The sequence below is a fragment of the Panulirus ornatus genome, chromosome 5 (assembly GCF_036320965.1).
Source record: "Panulirus ornatus isolate Po-2019 chromosome 5, ASM3632096v1, whole genome shotgun sequence".
In the NCBI taxonomy this organism is placed as follows: Eukaryota; Metazoa; Arthropoda; class Malacostraca; order Decapoda; family Palinuridae; genus Panulirus; species Panulirus ornatus.
The window spans coordinates 19,660,469-19,683,783 of NC_092228.1; the positions used below are offsets into that span (position 1 = coordinate 19,660,469).

A 23,315-nucleotide genomic window follows, 5' to 3' on the forward strand; every position below is an offset into this window, starting at 1 on the left:
TATATTCTTAATACCTTCCACAGAGCATCTCTATCAACTCTATCATATGCCTTCTCCAGATCCATAAATGCTACATACAAATCCATTTGCTTTTCTAAGTATTTCTCACATACATTCTTCAAAGCAAACACCTGATCCACACATCCTCTACCACTACCATATATATATATATATATATATATATATATATATATATATATATATATTTTTTTTTTTTTTCTTTTTTTTTTTTGCCGCTGTCTCCCGCGTTTGCGAGGTAGCGCAAGGAAACAGACGAAAGAAATGGCCCAACCCACCCCCATACACATGTATATACATACGTCCACACACGCAAATATACATACCTACACAGCTTTCCATGGTTTACCCCAGACGCTTCACATGCCTTGATTCAACCCACTGACAGCACGTCAACCCCGGTATATATATATATATATATATATATATATATATATATATATATATATATATATATATATATATATATATGTGTGTGTGTGTGTGTGTGTGTGTGTGTGTGTGAGTGGATGGGTCTTCGTCTCTTTCCTGGCGGTACCACGCTGAGGTGGGAAACGTCGATCAAGTATAAAAATTATACACACACACACATATATATATATATATATATATATATATATATATATATATATATATATATATATATATATATATATATATATGATGAATATTAACAATGTTCTTCCTTCCCAGCTCACGAGTTCCACCCGTCACTCCACTATGTCCATGTATTATATACCCAGTGTACGCTTTATATCTCCCCATCCCCCCTCCATATACCCTACACCCAAACAATCACAGAAATGTTAAGTCTATGCACAATAAACTAAGAAAAAAATAATCCTTTAAACCATTACAAAATAGAGTAACATAACTTTGCGTATGAAACCGTCAGCCATTTGTGGTAGAAGCGGCGGGCGATACAGCAGGCTGGCAGCGCGGGAACACCCGCTCGTCTCCCTCCGTCATGACCTCCCACACTTGGAGGTTCAGACGTCTGGCGTTACACACAACATTTACTAAATACGTTTTACTTTGAACAAATGTTCAACTTGAATGTTAGAAATTAGTATACACATACCTCTCAGTGCTGATGACCCACGACTACATACAGTCAGACCTCAAATCATCTTTACCCCACCAATATTATAACACGACGATATATTTCGATTATAATACACTCATGTAGATTCACATTGATATTCTTGCTTTCCCACTGTGGGAATGTGTGTATGTGGAGCCATCAGAGGCCACACATATTCCTGCCCATATGATGTAAAGACGTCTCAAATCCATCGAGACGACAAGATATCAGGTAGCGCTCACTTTGATAACCATATTACTCAGGAGTGAAGTAATGTACGTGAAGACTTGTGACACAACGTGTGCGTGAAGACTCGTGAGACAACGTGTACGTGAACTTATAAACAACGTGTAAGTGAAGACGTGTACGTGAAGACTTATGAGACAACGTGTACGTAAAGACTTATGAGACAACGTGTACGTGAAGACTTGGGACAACGTGTGCGTGAAGACTTGAGACAACGTGTACGTGCAAACTTATGAGACAACGTGTACGTGAAGACTTGAGACGTGTACGTAAAGACCTATGAGACGTGTACGTGAAGACTTGAGACAACGTGCACTTGAACTCATGAGACAACGCGTATGTGAACTTATAAGACAACGTGTAAGTGAAGACTTATGAGACAACGTGTACGTGAAGACTTATGAGACAACGTGTACGTGAAGACTTATGAGACAACGTGTAAGTGAAGACTTATAAGACAACGTGTAAGTGAAGACTTATGAGACAACGTGTACGTGAAGACTTATGAGACAACGTGTACGTGAAGACTTGAGACAACGTGTACGTGAAGACTTATGAGACAACGTGTACGTGAAGACTTGAGACAACGTGTACGTAAAGACTTAAGAGACGTGTACGTGAACTTATGAGACAACGTGTACGTGAAGACTTGAGACAACGGTACGTAAAGACTTAAGAGACGTGTACGTGAACTTATGAGACAACGTGTACGTGAAGACTTATGAGACAACGTGTACGTGAAGACTTGAGACAACGTGTACGTAAAGACTTAAGAGACGTGTACGTGAACTTATGAGACAACGTGTACGTGAAGATTTGAGACAACGGTACGTAAAGACTTAAGAGACGTGTACGTGAACTTATGAGTCAACGTGTACGTGAAGATTTATGAGACAAGGTGTCCAAGTTACATCATGTATGTAGGCCATGTTTGCACATGTATCCATCAGTAAGGCAGAACTGTGCAAGTTGCCGTCTGTCGTGTGTTTACATGTGTAGGAGGGCGAGTACAGAGACACACAACTCAACAACCTTCTTTATTTATATAAACATGGCTCCTCGGCCAACAATTCAATATAACAAAGCAACTGACTAGTAATGACTTAGAAAAGTTTTAATTAAACCTTCAAGAACAATGGAATATGTATGACAGGCTACATTCTAAACTAGCGGGCAAAATGCCCTTAAAATTGTGGCGAAAAATGCAAACCTGCAATTGATAAGCTGCCTCTACCTGACTGAATAAATAAACTACCTGATGAAGACGCCTTACGGCCACTTCCTCAGTGAGAGACACAGGAGCTCTGCCCCGGCGGTAATATTAGAGGGTGGCAGCCGTGGCGTTGGTGTTTACCTGTGGTGAGGGAGGGAGGGCGCACAATCTTCAGCTGTGGTGAGGCCGTGGCTCCCGGAGGGTGGGAGCGTCAGGGCGTCCAGTGGAGGAGTGTGTGAGAGAGAGAGAGAGAGAGAGAGAGAGAGAGAGAGAGAGAGAGAGAGAGAGAGAGAGAGAGAGAGAGAGAGAGAGAGCCAGGGACAGCATCCTCCCACAGCTGAAGACTGCGACAGCAGCGCGGCAACCTCGACTATCATCACTGTGACCAGAGCCATCGTGCCTCACTAGACCAGAGCCATCGTGCCTCACTAGACCAGAGCCATCGTGCCTCACTAGACCAGAGCCATCGTGCCTCACTAGACCAGAGCCATCGTGCCTCACTAGACCAGAGCCATCGTGCCTCACTAGACCAGAGCCATCGTGCCTCACTAGACCAGAGCCATCGTGCCTCACTAGACCAGAGCCATCGTGCCTCACTAGACCAGAGCCATCGTGCCTCACTAGACCAGAGTCATCGTGCCTCATTAGACCATTACACATGTCAGCCTCACTCCTTAACTGTCAGGCCGGCTGCCCTCAGCAGTAGCAATACCTGTCCTCTTAACATTTATACACACGTTCATACGCCACTCCCCTGACCTGGCTGCCACTACCTTGTGCGTAAACCAACATAACTCTCACTACAGTTCTAAGAACAGTGGGGCAGACCGCTTGCGTCTCCGTCCCCTGCCCCACACACATTAGAAATGCACTTAGCGTCATGAAATACGACCTGACCAATTCGCATACATAATACGAGGCAGTCAAAAAAGATGCGGAATTTCATGGAAGCTTTACGAAGCTAGCGATAACATGCCTGCCAGGAGACACTGCTCGAAATATTATCTTAGCCAACCTACCGCAGCAACAACCTCACGCCCACTGCTACACTCCACTTGTCTGGAAACTCTTGCCACTTTTACGGCGATGACTTTACTCGTACCTTGGAGGGACACGGTAAGATATGGACAACATTCCCTAATGATAATGAAGGAATTCACAGCCCTTTATTGCTCAGTAGATTGCACCTTAAGTATAATATTAACACATCAGCTTCTCGAAGATTGTACTCTGGATAATACTAAGGTACTAAGAATTTCTCAAGGACTTTGAAATGGAGGCACCTAGACCTATAAGCGAAGAAGAATGAGGACATTCTGAACTCCCTTATTTCTAGCATTAACAGAGAATGAGAACGTAAAGGAACGTGTGCTTCTATGTGGAAAATAAATACATAAAGGAATGTCTTTGTTGTCAACAAGATCAGACAATACATACAAAGGAATGTCTTTCTCTCCAACAAGAATAGAGAATAAATGTTAAAAAGTGTCTTTGTTCCAACAGCAACAGAGAATGAATACACAATCTGTTTCCAACAAGAACAGAGAATAATTACAATGTCTTTGTTTCCAACAAGAATATAAACCAAAAGGGAAAAAAAGTCTTTTTGTTTCAACAGAAATTAATACAGTGTCGATCTTTCTAACAAAAGTAAATAATACCTACAAAGAAGTGTCTGTTCCCAACAAGAACAGAGATTGACTGCACGAACGACTGTCTTCGTTCACAAGAATAATGAATACATAATAGATTGTCTTAGTTTCCAAGTAAAGAGAATGACTACAGAAAGGAAAGTCTCATTAAGAATAATGAAGGAGAACATCAGAGGAATGTCTTCTTCTGTCCCAACCACAAGAGGTAATGACAACATACGAGAATATGTTTCCACGAAGAACAGATGATGGCAACATCCAGGATCGTCTTTATCCACAGTTAGGATAAAGACTAAGTTGGGAAAGGGATGGAAATGTGAGGAGTGGTGTGTGGGTGTGTGTGTGTGTGTGTGTGTGTGTGTGTGTGTGTGTGGTATGGAGGGAATGCTCATGTGTCCTTCTTGTGGGCGAGGTCGTCGTCTTCTGCCGATGCGTCAGTTGAGGATCGCACGTCCTCCATCTGGTTGTCCCTCAGCTTGCGGACCACAATCCTCAGGATGAGGTACGTCCAACCAATATGTATGAGGAGCAAGAGAAGCAACATGCCGTTGAAGATGTAATAAACAGGGTACCACATCTGGAGGATGACGTGCGCCTGGAAGAGTGTGCTACTGACGATCCACAGAGGGTAGAGGCCCGTGCGAGTGCTCAGCCACAACAGTAAGAACACGACGAAGAACTTGTCCATCAGATCCCTTCGGCCACACAGTTTGCACATCTTAGCCAAGAGCATCGGGATGTCGGCGCACTCGTGAACCAGCAACACCAGCGTCCCAATGCGGACGAAGTTGCAGGCCCAAGAGAAGGTGATGAGCAAGATGGTGAGGACGTGGTGGATGAAAAGCTGGGTCGAGTCCTTGCGTCGGTAATGGAAGAAGTGGGTAGTGGTCATGCACCAGTAGTAGCCCAGGGCCAGCATGTAGTACCACCAGACATCCCGATCCACCTCGTGCTCGGGGAAGCCATACCAACAGTGTCGGATGTCCCAGAGCCATGGCTTATCCCACAGCACCACCAGACCAAAGACACAGTACAGACTGTAGTACACCGCCTCCCACGCCAGATCACAGAACTTGCCCACGTCTGTGGTCCGTGCCGAGGAAGCCCGCTGCCTCAGCCACCGCTCCACCTGCCGCGCCGTCATGTTAACAACCTCTGCGGCTTCGCACACCGCTTCCTCAGGAGCCTGGTGACGGTACCGGCGAAAGAGGGCTTCCAGGGTGGCATTGGGAGTCGGTGGCCGGGTGTGTGTGCTGCTGACACCCAGGGCCAGGGCGATGGGTGTGAAGACAAACGGGGTGAGGATGAAGTAGCGGAGGGCGATGAAACAGGCGGCTATGATGACAGGGTAGGTCCAGGCATCGCTGAAGTTGGGGTAGGTAAAGTGTTGAGCCTGGACCAGGGAGTCCCAGGTGTAGCCAGGAGGCAGCCACACGTCCGTGCTCCAGAACCACGCAGTGAGGCGGCCCGTCCCTGCCATCCTACCGGAGAGGACCAACCAACATTATCAACACCATCACGCACCACACAATGTCCTCCTCACCCACTCTCTCTCTCTCTCTCTCTCTATCTCTCTCTCTCTCTCTCTCTCACACACACACACACACACACACACACTCGTTGCAAAACATGTATGAGACGGTCAATCTCCTCCACTCTAACCATTATCATTAACTAGACATTAACTATAGTAAGATGTTGAAGAAAAAAGCCCCATCAATTGTGAGGTATGTGGGCAAGCGACACACGCGGGATGATGCAAGACACAATTTCCACCACCACAACACACCACTGCCACACCACAATTCCTCCTCATAACCTCACAACAGATACTCCTCACTGACTAACCTCCTCTTCTCTTCCTTCCTAACCGCCTCACGTCTCTTCCTCACCCCCACGCAAGTCAACCCGCCCGGCTCAAGTGGGTCCTCCGCCCGACCAGACCAGCCCAACTCCCTCACACACACACACACACACACACACACACACACACACGTCACAGCCAGGTACCCACCCACCTTCCCCGTACCCAGCAACGTCATCAACAAACAGCATGAATAACAAGAGGAGCTTATCAAATCCTCATTATCATTTAATACCTTTATCATCTTTATCAGTGTGAAGATAATCGTTGGGTTATTATCATGATCATCATTCAGGCTGACAAGGATCTTTTTATCATCATTATTATACTTAATCGCCGTCTCCCGCGTTAGCGAGGTAGCGCAAGGAAACAGAAGAAAGAATGGCCTAACCCACCCACATACACATGTATATACATAAACGACACCACACGCACATATACATACCTATACATTTCAACGTATACATACATATACATACACAGACATACACATAGATACACATGTACATATTCATACTTGCTGCCTTTATCCATTCCCGTCGTCACCCCCTCCAGCAAGGTAACTCCAGAAAAAGACTAAAAAAGCCACATTCGTCCACACTCAGTCTCTAATTGTCATGTATAATGCACCGAAACCACAGCTCCCTTTCCACATCCAGGCCCCACAAAATTTTCCATGGTTTACCCCAGACACTTCACATACTCTGGTTCAATCCACTGACAGCACGTCGACCCCGGTATACCATATCCTTCCAATTACACTTGAAAGCCTCTCACCCTCCTGTATGTTCAGGTCCAGATCGCTTAAAATCTGTTTCACTCCATCCTTCCACCTCCAATTTGGTCTCCCGCTTCTCCTTGTTCCCTCTACCTCTGACACACATATCCTCTTTGTCAATCTTTCCTCACTCATTCTCTCCATGTGAACAAACCATTTCAACACACCCTCTTCTTTCTCAACCACACTCTTTATATTACCACATATCTCTCTTACCCTTTCATTACTCACTCGATCAAACCACCTCACACCATATATTGTCCGCAAACACTTCATTTCCAAAACATCCACCCTCCTCCGCACAAACCCATGCCTCGAAACCACATGATATTGTTGGATCTACTATTCCTTCAAACATATCCATTTCTGCTCTCCGAGATAACGTTACGTCTTTCCACACATTCTTCATCGCTCCCAGAACCTTTGCTCCTCCCCCACCCTGTGACTCACTTCCGCTCCCATGGTTTCATTCGCTGCTAAGTTCACTCTCAGATATCTAAAACACTTCACTCCCTCCAGTTTTTCTCCATTTAAACTTACCTCCCAGTTGACTTGTCCCTCGAAGATACTGAACTTAATAACATTTACTCTCAATTTTCTCCATTAACACACTTTTCCAAACTGTCACCAACTGCAGTTTCTCACTTGAATCAGCCACCAGAGCTGTATCATCGGCGAAACAACTGACTCACTTCCCAGGCCCTCTCATCCCCAAGAGATTGTATACTCGCCCCTCTCTCCAAAACTCTAGCATTTAACTCCCTAACCACCCCATCCATAAACAAATTAAACAACAATGGAGACATCACACACCACTGCCGCAGACCGACCTTCACTGGGAACCAATCACTCTCCTCTCTTACTATTCGCACAAATGCCTTACATCCTTGATAAAAACGTTTCACTGCTTCTAGCAGCTTACCTTCAACACCATACGCTCTTAAGACCTTCCATAAAGCATCTCTATCCACCCTATCATATGCCTTCTCCAGATACATGGTACAAACAATTCCGTTTGATTTTCTAAGTATTTTTCACGCATTCTTCAACTCAAATATCCACACATCCTCAACCACTTCTGAAAGCACACTGCCTTCACCCTCTCAATCAATACCCTCCCATACAATTTTCCAGGAATGCTCAACAAATTTTTGCCTCTGTAGTTTGAACACACCTTTATCCCATTCCTTTGTACAATGGCGTTATTCAGGCATTCCGCCAATCCTCAGCCACTTCACCATGATCCATACATACACTGAGTATCCTTACCAACCAATCAACAACACAATCACCCCCTTTCTTAAAAAATCCAAATGCAATACCATCCAAACCTGCCGTCTTGCCGGATTTCATCTTCCGCAAGGCTTTCACCACCTCTTCTCTCTTAACTAAACCATTCTCCCTGACTGACCCTCTCACTTCGCACAGCATCTCAACCAAAACACCCTATATCTGCCATTCCGTCATCAAACATTCAACAAACCTTCAAAATACTCACTCCATCTCCTCCTCACTTCATCACTACCTGTTATTACCTCCCCACTTGCCCCTTTCAACGAAGTTCCCATTTGTTCTTATCTTTCACACGTTATTTACCTCCTTCCAAAACATTTTTTTATCCTCCCTAAAGTTTAATGATGCTCTCTCACCTCAACTCTCATTTGCCCTCTTTTTCAACCCGCTTCGTGTGTTCCTAGCGTAACCTCGCTAATGCGGGGAACGGCTAAGGAGTGTGTGTGTGTGCACGGGGGAATAGCGTGACCTAATCACAGTCATCTGAGACGAAAGGCAAGATAATCAATATAAAAAAAAAAGCTGCTTATGTGTTTGCAGACCTGACTATTCGACGCGGGAAGGTTCGGTGAGAGGTGTAGGTCTAACATAACGGTCAATGCTCGTGTGGCATGTTTCCACACAGAAACAGGAGCCAGAGCCGTGTTGCGGGTGGCTCCTGGCGCAAGGATGACGAGAGCAGTGGGCGAAATTAGTTTTTCCCTTCCCCATTAGTCTTAAAAAAGAATGATTAACTGTTAATCTGCGAGGCTTAAAGGTACGAGAAAACCGTATGTAGTTGTTTATGTTCGGGTATAGTAGAGTGGCATTAGCGCCATCTATCTTGAAGATTTCTCCACCCAGCGAAGTACTGCACAACACGCGCGCACACACACACACACACCATGATTCATCAGACACACTCACACACACACACACCATGATTCATCAGACACACACACACTCACACACACACACACCATGATTCATCACACTGTTATTATAGACACACACATACATCTCTCTCTATGTCAACATGATCATTACTACTACCACCATGACCAACACTATGTAGCACGACCAGCAACACCATAATGACCAACAACACCATAATGACCAGCAACACCATAATGAACAGCAACACCATAATGACCAACAACACCATAATGACCAACAAGACCATACTGACCAGCAACACCATAATGACCAACAACACCATAATGACCAGCAACACCATAATGACCAGCAACACCATAATGACCAGCAACACCATAATGTCCAACAACACCATAATGACCAACAACACCAATATGACCAGCAACACCATAATGACCAACAACACCATAATGACCAGCAACACCATAACAACACCATAATGTCCAACAACACCATAATGACCAACAACACCATCATGACCAGCAACACCATAATGACCAACAACACCATAATGACCAGCAACACCATAATGACCAGCAACACCATAATGACCAGCACCATAATGACCAGCAACACCATAATGACCAACAACACCATAATGACCAACAACACAACACCATAATGACCAACAACACCATAATGACCAACAACACCATAATGACCAGCAACACCATAATGACCAACACCATAATGACCAACAACACCATAATGACCAACAACACCATAATGACCAACAACACCATAATGACCAACAACACCATAATGACCAGCAACACCATAATGACCAACACCATAATGACCAACAACACCATAATGACCAGCAACACCATAATGACCAACAACACCATAATGACCAACAACACCATAATGACCAGCAACACCATAATGACCAACACCATAATGACCAGCAACACCATAATGACCAGCAACACCATAATGTCCAACAACACCATAATGACCAAGCAACACCATAATGACCAACAACACCATAATGACCAACAACACCATAATGACCAACAACACCATAATGACCAGCAACACCATAATGACCAACAACACCATAATGACCAACAACACCATAATGACCAACAACACCATAATGACCAACAACACCATAATGACCACAACACCATAATGACCAGCAACACCATAATGACCAACAACACCATAATGTCCAACAACACCATAATGACCAACAACACCATAATGACCAGCAACACCATAATGACCAACAACACCATAATGACCAGCAACACCATAATGACCAACAACACCATAATGACCAACAACACCATAATGACCAACAACACCATAATGACCAGCAACACCATAATGACCAGCAACACCATAATGACCAACAACACCATAATGACCAACAACACCATAATGACCACCAACACCATAATGACCAACACCATAATGACCAGCAACACCATAATGACCAACAACACCATAATGACCAACAACACCATAATGACCAGCAACACCATAATGACAACAACACCATAATGTCCAAGCAACACCATAATGACCACAACACCATATGACCAACACCATAATGACCAACAACACCATAATGACCAGCAACACCATAATGACCAACAACACCATAATGACCAGCAACACCATAATGACCAACAACACCATAATGACCAACAACACCATAATGACCAACAACACCATAATGACCAACAACACCATAATGACCAACAACACCATAATGACCAGCAACACCATAATGACCAACAACACCATAATGACCAGCAACACCATAATGACCAACAACACCATAATGACCAACAACACCATAATGACCAGCAACACCATAATGACCAACAACACCATAATGACCAACAACACCATAATGACCAGCAACACCATAATGAACAACACCATAATGACCAGAACACCATAATGACCAGCAACACCATAATGACCAACAACACCATAATGACCAACAACACCATAATGACCAGCAACACCATAATGACCAACAACACCATAATGACCAACAACACCATAATGACCAGCAACACCATAATGACCAGCAACACCATAATGACCAACAACACCATAATGACCAGCAACACCATAATGACCAACAACACCATAATGACCAGCAACACCATAATGACCAACAACACCATAATGACCAGCAACACCATAATGACCACCAACACCATAATGACCAACAACACCATAATGACCAACAACACCATAATGACCAACAACACCATAATGACCAGCAACACCATAATGACCAACACCATAATGACCAGCAACACCATAATGACCAACAACACCATAATGACCAACAACACCATAATGACCAACAACACCATAATGACCAACAACATAATGACCAGCAACACCATAATGACCAACAACACCATAATGACCAACAACACCATAATGACCATCAACACCATAATGACCAACAACACCATAATGACCAACAACACCATAATGACCAACAACACCATAATGACCAACAACACCATAATGACCAACAACACCATAATGACCAACAACACCATAATGACCAACAACACCATAATGACCAGCAACACCATAATGACCAGCAACACCATAATGACCAACAACACCATAATGACCAAGCAACACCATAATGACCAACAACACCATAATGACCAGCAACACCATAATGACCAACAACACCATAATGACCAGCAACACCATAATGACCAACAACACCATAATGACCAACAACACCATAATGACCAACAACACCATAATGACCAACAACACCATAATGACCAACAACACCATAATGACCAGCAACACCATAATGACCAACAACACCATAATGACCAGCAACACCATAATGACCAACAACACCATAATGACCAACAACACCATAATGACCAACAACACCATAATGACCACAACACCATAATGACCACAACACCATAATGACCAACAACACCATAATGACCAACAACACCATAATGACCAACAACACCATAATGACCAACAACACCATAATGACCAACAACACCATAATGACCAGCAACACCATATGACCAACAACACCATAATGACCAACACACCATAATGACCAGCAACACCATAATGACCAACAACACCATAATGACCACAACACCATAATGACCAACAACACCATAATGACCAACAACACCATAATGACCACACACCATAGACCAACACCATAATGACCAACAACACCATAATGACCAAGCAACACCATAATGACCACAACACCATAATGACCAACAACACCATAATGACCAGCAACACCATAATGAACCAAACACATAATGACCAACAATCATCATGACCAACAACACCATAATACCCACACACCATTACCATCAAGCACATAATGGACCACACAACACCATATGACCACACACCATAATACCAAAAACCCATTCTCATACACCAAATGACCACACATCACATCACCATCATACCACAGCCATCATATGACCACACACACCATATCAACCATACCAACAGCCATCATCATGACCACAACCCATAGACACATCATACCACCATAAGCACCACACACATCATCATCACCATACCACAAGCCATCATCATCACCATCACCACAAGCCACACATAATGACCACACCATAACCATCATCATCACCATCACCACACCATCAATACCATCACACATTGACCATCAATCCAACACACCAAACCACATCACATATGACACATCACCATCACACACCATCACATCACCATCACCAAAACCACATCATCACCATCAACCACAGCCATACATCATAAACCATCACACACACCATCAACATGACACACACCACAGCCATCACATCCATCAACAACCAATGCCATCACCATTACCACACCATCATCAATCACCATCAACCATCACACACCATCATCATCACCATCACCACACCATACATACACAACACCATACTCATCACCATCATTACAGCCATCATCATGACCATCACCACAGCCATCATCATGACCATCACCACAGCCATCATCATCACCATCACCACAACCATCATCATCACCATCACTCATCACCATCACCACAGCCATCATCATCATCATCATCACTATGACCATCATTACAGCCATCATCATCACCATCACCACACCCATCATCATCACCATCACCACAGCCATCATCATCACCATCACCACAGCCATCATTACACATCATATCACCATCACCACAGCCATCATCATCACCATCACCACAGCCATCATCATGACCATCACCACAGCCATCATCATGACCATCACCACAGCCATCATCATGACCATCACCACAGCCATCATCATCACCATCATTACAGCCATCATCATGACCATCACCACAGCCATCATCATCACCATCACCACAGCCATCATCATCACCATCACCACAGCCATCATCATCACCATCACTATCACCATCACCACAGCCATCATCATCATCATCATCACTATGACCATCATTACAGCCATCATCATCACCATCACCACACCCATCATCATCACCATCACCACAGCCATCATCATCACCATCATTACAGCCATCATCATCACCATCACCACAGCCATCATCATCACCATCATTACAGCCATCATCATGACCATCACCACAGCCATCATCATGACCATCACCACAGCCATCATCATCACCATCACCACAACCATCATCATGACCATCACCACAGCCATCATCATGACCATCACCACAACCATCATCATCACCATCACTATCACCATCACCACAGCCATCACCACAACCATCATCATCACCATCATTACAGCCATCATCATCACCACAGCCATCATCATCAGCAGTACACTCCACAACCATCAACAACAAGAACAATGATCTCGTGGGCACACAGATCACCACCAACACATGAGACACAGGGTCACATGGCACGTGCCACAAGGCAGGGCCAGCAGCGTCGCATTCCCCCACACGTCCAGCCAGCCACTCGGCTCATGACATGATGGTCTAACTTGCGTTCACATGACACTGACTTCAACCACACATCGTTTTCCTTTACTCGTTTCTGGAGGTGTTCCATTATATCTCCCCTGGTGCTAGTACACTGGACCGTCTTTCTAAATCAGTCTTACAAGACTCGTAAATTTGAGTTTGGTATCTTCTTGGAATGACAGTGTAGAAGTGGAGTGAGAGGGAGGTACCTGTCATCACAACACGAATGCTACAGTGCGGGCTGACATGGTTCAGGTAGATGGAGAGGAGGAATGAAGAAAGACTAAGGCGGAGGGAGGAAGAGCAGGGAGATGGAACGATGTAATGACAAATGTCGTGAGGTATCGAGGCCTGAATGTTCAAGAGCGTGAAAGGCATGCAAGGGAAAGAATGAATTACATCGATGTGGTATATAGGGCGCGATGTGCTATCTGTGGGCTGAACCGGGGCCTATGACCTAGTTAAGGTGAACTGTATAAGCGTCTGTAAGGCTTGGCCATAGAGGATAAGGCTTTGGTGTCAGTAAATTGTGCATGACAGTTAGAGAGAGTGGATGTGCTCAAATGGCACCTTTGTTCGTGTGTTGCAGGTGCTGCCTCACTTCGATGAGGGAAGGAGCGCAGCCGTTTGATAACAACCACAACCAAACTCACACCATCACGAACAACCATCCCCACCACCAGTGTCACAGCCCATTCTCACATTAACAATACCACCACAGCCCACTGCAGCAGACATGGTCAACACTGCAGCAGACATGGTCGACACTGCAGTAGACATGGTGAACATCGCTCGACAGTAGAAACGAGAAGCGGTTACCAGTACATACTAGGATAGGTGGTCGCCGGAACGCCATATACATGCTGGAGATGTGTGGAGATACACACCTGACAAACCACCTAAGATGGTGTTCAAGATATCGCTGGAGGAAGATAAGAGTCCCGAGGAAGAGCAAGAGGAAGAAAGACGTGCAAGGTAATGACAGAGCCAAAGGATGACTTTCTATTGAGGAAACGTCGCCTAATTGAGAGATAACACGATTTTAAGGGAAGGTCATGTGTCAGAAACTTCTTAGAATTCTCCGAGAGAGGGAGGTGCGGTTCACACAGTAGAGATGGTTAGGTAGACGTGTATATCTGGAACGCCACAGAGCATTTGACACCGTGCGATCTATGAAGCTGGCAGAGACTGGATCTTCAGGCGAGAAGAAGGGGTCAGTCTTGGGACCATTGGTTTTCTTCGATCTACGCAATTGATTTTCCAGAACTGGACTCCTGACTCAATATGTTTGCAGATGATCCCGAGTTTATAAAGGCAGTAAAAAAGTGAAGATTACGTCAACTTGCATGTGAACTTACGCCAACTCCTGAGTTGGGTCTGACACATAGTTGATGATCCTCAACCTCAGTAAATGTAATTAGGATGGGGCACGGTGAATGGAAGCCTCGGTATGAATCTAAGCGGAAGAAAATGAGTGGCAGGAACCGATACGTGAAAGGGACTTGGGAGTCGTCCTAAACCTGTCGCCAGAGCATTACCTCTGACGAACAGTAACGGAGACAAACTGTCAGCTGGCAAATATCAGAACTGTATTTCAGTACATGCATAGAGAACTATTCAGCAACCTGCTCACGTCGTAAACCAGGCAAAGACTATAACATGCCTCTTCTGTCTGGTTACAGCACATAAAGAAGCACAAAATTCAAATAAAAAAGACTCCATAAAAAGGAAATTTGTTTAACGATGGCGCCAGTACTGAAGAATGAATTACGGTGACAATAGGTTAGAAGTTATTAATGTTTCCACCTGGGAAAAAGGGAAGAGCAAGGGGAGACCAGCTTGAAGAAGTAAACAATGAAGAGCAGAGATGGAACAACCATAACATGAAGGTAAACAAGAAACTTGTTTGTCAAGATGTCATGAAGTAGTTTCCTCGTATGAGAGCAGTGGAGGAATGGGATCAACCGAGTGATAAATCTGTGTATGTGGACACCATACACAAGATGATAAAGTTCACTGATAGTAGAGAATATTTACGAGACGGGGGGCTCCCCACGAGTGTACAACTCACTCCCCCGTGCACACACCAGGGCAGAAGCGGTGAACAATACAGTACTACAGGAGGAGAGGATGACACATTAGGATACACATATACTCACAGTGATGGGTACTGGCCATAAAGGCTGGTGTACTCCTTCCCATCTCACTGGAGCACCAGGCACACTCACTACTGCTGTTCCCCCCAAGCACCTACGTACATTCCCCTCTCGCTATTGATTTCACACATCATGTCGAAAATATAGGTCATAACTACACTGAGGTACTAAAATGTTAATGGTAATACTATTCTAACTATATATATATATATATATTTTTTTTTTTTTTTTTTTTTTTTTTATACTTTGTCGCTGTCTCCCGCATTTGCGAGGTAGCGCAAGGAAACAGACGAAAGAAATGGCCCAACCCCCCCCCCCCATACACATGTACATACACTCGTCCACACACGCAAATATACATACCTACACAGCTTTCCATATATATATATATATATATATATATATATATATATATATATATATATATATATATATATATATATATTTTTTTTTTTTTTTTTCCAAAAGAAGGAACAGAGAATTGGGCCAGGTGAGGGTATTCCCTCAAAGGCCCAGTCCTCTGTTCTTAACGCTACCTCGCTAATGCGGGAAATGGCGAATAGTTTGAAAGAAAAAAGGAAATATATATATATATATATATATATATATATATATATATATATATATATTTATCCCTGGGGATAGGGGAGAAAGAATACTTCCCACGTATTCCCTGCGTGTCGTAGAAGGCGACTAAAAGGGAAGGGAGCGGGGGGCTGGAAATCCTCCCCTCTCAATTTTTTTTTTAATTTTCCAAAAGAAGGAACAGAGAAGGGGGCCAGGTGAGGATATTCCCTCAATGGCCCAGTTCTCTGTTCTTAACGCTACCTCGCTAACGCGGGAAATGGCGAATAGTTTGAAAAAAAAAAAAAAAAAATATATATATATATATATATATATATATATATATATATATATATATATAAACAGCTAGTATGAATTATGTACATTTGTATATATGTATATGTCTGTGTATGTATATATAAATGTATAAGTTGAAATGTATAGGTATGCATGTGTGCGTGTGTGAACGTGTATGTATATATACATGTGTCTGTGAGTGGGTTGGGTCATTCTTTCGTGTTTCCTTACGCTACTTCGCGAACGCGGGAGACAGCGCCAAAGTATTATAAAATGAATATATATATATATATATATATATATATATATATATATATATATATATATATATATATATATATATATATATACTGTGTGAACGACGTAGCGTCAAGAACAAAGGACTGAGCCTTAGAGGGAAAATTCCCCACTTGGCTCCTCTTGCTGTTTTTCATTTTAGAAAGTAATACAGGAGGGGAGTATTTCTAGCACCCCCCCACCAAAAAAAAAAAAAAAATCTTAGTCGCCTTTTACGTTGTACGCGCAGGGAATACGTGGAAGTATTCTTTCTGTAAAGAGGAATAAATCACCAGCAGAGCTTGGATGAAAATACTTGATTTTCTTGGCTAACGCTTTCGATCTTACTTATAACCATCATCATCAGAACCTATAATGAAAGGATAATATACATGTAATATCTAATCATGAGTTTCTCTACAAAATGTCTGGAAAACGTTCCTTGAATAAAATGTATCATAAAAGCCCCACGTGAAATGAATAAGGAAAATATAAAGTTAAACAAATCCCTAATAACTTACACCCCCATTTTACCTAAAATATAATAAAAAAATGACTTAAAATTATACACAAAAGGGAACATTATCGAGTAAATATCAAATTCCTACCATTCACAGTTAAATTTCAAACGTTAAAAAACATAGGAAGAGTATATGTTCCACTCTAACCTAGTTAAACTTATCTGAAAACACGATCAACATGGTCGTTGCCTCACTGTGGGTTTGCTCATGTAGGACAGGAAAGACTCCAGCATCAATACATCATTTTTTGATGAGCTACTGACCAGCACTGAGGTGATCATTGTCGAGTGTGATTCCATATCTCTGAGAACTGGGCCAATAGGGCGATTAGGCAGTTCGTTCGTACTGGTCGACTAAGATGTTAATGGACACGTGTGCTTTTGGTGTCCCTTCGTCTCGCCAGTGTGCAAACCATTCCAGCTGTTGTATTTATATTGGTAGACAGACAGTTGACGACTGCAGCTGCGCAGGAATAACATCTTTAAACTTTAGAAGAAAAAAAATGATTGGATTGGACGGCTTGCTTGGCAAAATATCCTAATATCAACCTATGCATAAAACTCACATAATGATATAGGCAAATGCATTACATCCCTTTGCTACAGCTGATGGTTTCTCTGAAGGGCTCAGTAATTTGTTTAGTAATTTACCAATATACTCGTTAATCAAACCTAAATGGAAACCTTTCATATGCACACCATTTTTAAAGCGTACAATCTAAAACCATCAAGAACACATAGGAAGCGATCGTGTGGTTAAAGTTAACACCAAGTTGGACTTATGTTCGATTAGGATAAAGTAAATTTCGTGCTTAAAAACAATAAATGAAAGTTTTTTTTTTTTATTTACCGACGTCGTGAAGGAATTCTAAAACAGCCCTTCTCAGCAGCCCTGAGGGAATCACGGCCACGGTAATTGACCACTTAATTAATGTCGACAGCCAGCCTCTCCGTGCTTGCTGGCCATAGCACCTGACCAGACAGTGATGTGGTAATACTGGTGTTCCTCCTGCCCTACAGAAACACATCTACTATTTGTAACAATGAAGTAGCGAAATATATATAAGTTTTAGTAGATTTTCAGTAGGACTGTCTAGTTGCTTTAAATGTAAGTTTTAACTTCCGGATATTTCTAAGTGTGAATTGTATGATCTTAATCTTTTCTAGAAAATATTGGTTCTAAATTGTCACATTTATTTATCTATTCATTCTTTTCTAAGAGATTTTAAGTTAACAGCTTTCCTTACTTTTTTATTATATTATTATTCATTTTCAGTTGGCCTTTTAAAATATACCTTGATCTAAGTAACTTTCTAGACTTTATGCTTTGTATAGAAAATGATATTGTACATATCACCTGCATATTATCCTTTCATGCATATCGCCTCTGGTGATGATAGACGTATTTGCGCTACCTCGCTAACGCGGGAGACAGCGACAAAGTATAACAATAATAATGATAATATATATATACACACACACACACGTGTATATATATATATATATATATATATATATATATATATATATATATATATATATATATATATATATATACTGCTTGAAAAGGGGATATATCAAGATATTAAAGTTCAGACACGTCACCGCAAGGTTCCGGACCATCCACTACCACACATCCCCAGCATTTGTTAAAACCATCTCCACACGTGACCACCTTGATGAGTGTGTCCTCTATATAGCAATCTATGTCGTGCCGTTATGGACTTTGTCTACAACTGTTTTGAATTTTATGAAAAATATGGTATCATGTGTGTATATGTTATAAAATATGGTATTGTGTGTGTATATGTTATAGAAGATGGTATTATGTGTGTATATGTTATAAAATAATAAAATTATAGTCAAAGCTCAGTCACAATATACGTCTGAGTTAAGAATTATTCCAATTTTCTTTTAAGATATAAGGCATGGCCATAAATAACCTCATGTCCTGTAATTTGGACATTTGCTGTACTATCCCAGGTACTGAACTCCTGAAACACCGAATATACGTAAGACTGAATATCTTTTGAAGTCAAAAGTTGACAGTGTACCAGACTCACATCATTATCAAAGTATAAACCTCACGATATAGTAGAAAAGTATATTATAGAAGCGATGTACTGTACAATATAAGACATTTGTAGATATGTTTACACTCTCCCGGGAAAGATCTCAACCCGTATATAGTCAAACAACATTGTAAGAAAACGATTTTCTTTATTCATCAAGATTCTGTCCCAGCTAGACAGGGAAAACTCTCTCCCTATTCATTTGTCTCCTACTGACTATGACCTGGCCCATTTTAAAAGACACAGGAGTTTCACTTCCACCAAAATTCGTTAATACTTTCCCGTCTCGTCTTTGTCCCTTTTATAATACTCTCTAAATATCAGTCAAGGCTCGGCCTTCATGTGGACCTTTGTGCATGAGTAGAATCTCTAACACTGGAATACAAAAAACAAAAGAGGTTCTTCACAAAGGGCGTCCCCTGCCGTGTCTTTGTTAGTATGAGGGAGGGAAGTGGCCCGACCGACCCCCCCCCCCCCCCTCCTGGCGGGCGGGAGGCAGTCGCCGTGATAACCTGGGCGATAACGGACCGATATCACACACACACACACACACACACACACACACCCTACTTGTATCGTGGAGGGGAGTCACATCACGTTATCATCCACCTGGACGACACACACACACACATGCCCCACCCCTCCATCAACACCATCATCCTCCATCCTCCTCCTCTCCTCCCGCCAGTAAATTCATCTTTAAATATGGACGTCAGATCTTAAGAACAAAACTTTCTAATAACCGCCAGCACTCCTGCATCCCCTTGACGTAACAATGAAACCCACGTCACAAACCCATGCTAGAAACCCACCTCACGAACCCATGCTAGAAACCCACCTCACAAACCCATGCTAGAAACTCACCTCACAAACCCGTTAGAAACCTCACAGACCTATGTTAGCAACCCACCTCACAAACCCATGCAAGAAACCCACCTTACGAACCCATGCTAGAAACCCACCTCAAAAACCCGTTAGAAACCTCACAAACCCATGCAAGAAACCCACCTCACAAAGCCATGTAAGAAACCCATCTCACAAATCTATGTTAGAAACTCACCTTACCAACTCATGTTAGAAACTCACCTCACCAACCCATGTTAGAAACTCACCTCACTAACCCATGTTAGAAACTCACCTCACTAACCCATGTTAGAAACTCACCTCACTAACCCAAGTTAGAAACTCATCTCACAAACCCATGTTAGAAACTCACCTCACTAACCCATGTTAGAAACTCACCTCACTAACCCATGTTAGAAACACCTCACTAACCCATGTTAGAAACTCGTCTCAAAACCCATGTTAGAAACTCACCTCACTAACCCATGTTAGAAACTCACCTCACTAACCCATGTTAGAAACTCATCTCACAAACCCATGTTAAAAACCCACCTCACAAACCCATGGAAGAAACCCACCTCAAACCCATGCTAGAAACCCACGTTACAAACCCATGTAAGAAACCCACCTCACAAACCCATGTAAGATATCCACATAACACATCCATGTTAGAAACCCGTCACAAACCCGTTAGAAACCCATGTCAGAAACCTACCTCACAAATCCATGTCAGAAACCTACGTTACAAACCCATGTTAGAAACCAGTCACAAACTCGTTATAAAATCGTCACAAATCCGTTAGAAACCCAAGTTACAAAACCATGTTAGAAATCCGTCACAAACCCATGTTAGAAGCTCACGACAGAAACCCATGGTCGAGACCTACGTCACAATCCCGATAGAAACTGACGTAACAAACCCATGCTAGAAACGGACGTCACAAACCCATGACAGAAACCGACTTAAAAAACCCATGTTAGGGACCCACGTCACAAACCCGTTAGAAACCCACTAAATTCATGTTAGAAATTCACGTCACAAACCCAAGTTGGAACCCCTCGTCACAAACACACCTACGTCACAAACCTTTAGAAACCCATGACATACACCCATGTTAGAAACCCGTCACAAACCTTTAGAAACCCACGTCATACACCCATGTTGGAAACCCACATCACAAACAAATACTTTTTATGGGAGCAGTTTAAAATAGGATGCAGAATCGCAGGTCATGTTACCCAACACAGATTAGCCAGTCAAACTTCTCATTTTACACACACACACACATATATATATATATATATATATATATATATATATATATATATATATATATATACATGAGTCCACGGGGACTCATAGGAATATCTTCATGATCACGCGCAAAATTGTGATCCTTTCCAATATATATATATATATATATATATATATATATATATATATATATATATATATATATAGTCCCGGGATCCCCCTCTAAGGGGCTCCCACCACAGCGATCAGCTAGTTGGCTACGCGCTCCGGGTGAGACACGGGTCAAGAAGTGTGGCGGTGGTGATGATGTGTGCACGGTATGAACACGACAACTGAGGAGGAAATGTTGTGTCTGCAGCCTGACGAGTGCAACTTGGCTGGTCATGAGGGACACCTGCAGTGGTGAGTCGGTTATTGTAATGTTGGAGAGACGAGAGGCGTCCAGAACACGGACGAGAGACGCATACATGTAAACCGTATGATTAGGTTAGGTTGAGGCTCTTGTGTTACTGCACTGACAGCAAGACGAGTCCTTAGGTCCCTAAAAGACAGGAGGACATTACGAGCGAGTCAACAAACCACGCAATCCCTGAACTGGGATCCTCTACACACAACCTAACACACGGTGCAAATATGACCAACCAAAACATACACAGAATTTGACACAATAAACCTCGCACTCTCTCTATCAATACACTCTTATCATAAGTTTCTCTTGGATATATTTCTACAGCTCGCAGTCATGGATATATTTCTACACAGCACGGTGAGTCCATGATTTTTTTTCTAATAAACAGTCAAGTATAACAGTGCGACCAAGTGCACAAACTGAAACTAATCAGTTTTAAATTTCTCTCTGTGGGGTTCCACCCTGATGGTATGTAGTGTAGTAAAGATGCCCCCGTAACCTGCTGTACGTACGCAGGAGCGCGCGTACAGATGGGGAGGGAGTCTACGCGAAGACACGAAACGACAGAGAAGGTTGAAACAAAACCACATCGTACAAGAGAACAAGAACAAGAGTGTCTTTTGTCAATATAGAGTAAATACTACGATTATTAAGGTTATCTTTCATCAACACACACTCTAAGGCTGGGCAGATCTAGTCAGAACGGGAATTTCCAGAAGAAAAAAAAAGATGAGTCCCGCCGCACTACCATTCTCACGATCCCCTCCATCGAAGTGGAAGGTATCATCATAGCACCAAGTAGGTACGGTCTGCAGGTGTGTGCTTCCCAGTTCCCAGTTCCTCACCGTCCGTCAAGTAGGGGCTGGGCTTCTGGCCAATCAAGTGTTA

General features: G+C 42.8%; 1 protein-coding gene across 9 annotated transcripts in view; it reads right to left on the bottom strand.

Annotated features, from left to right (window-relative positions):
* schlank (ceramide synthase schlank) overlaps positions 1-23,315 on the bottom strand; it is a 211,608-nt gene that overhangs the window by 139,050 nt on the left and 49,243 nt on the right. For 4 of the 9 annotated variants that reach the window (XM_071661809.1, XM_071661812.1, XM_071661811.1 and 1 more), the window contains one exon: positions 2,373-5,694. The exons of 4 other annotated variants lie outside the window; for them this stretch is intronic. In XM_071661809.1, the coding sequence (XP_071517910.1) occupies positions 4,602-5,694 (1,093 nt within the window). In that variant the 3' untranslated portion in view covers positions 2,373-4,601. Of the gene's footprint in view, positions 1-2,372; positions 5,695-6,061; positions 6,204-23,315 lie in introns of those variants that run through there. One more of the 9 variants, XM_071661806.1, reaches the window with a different exon arrangement.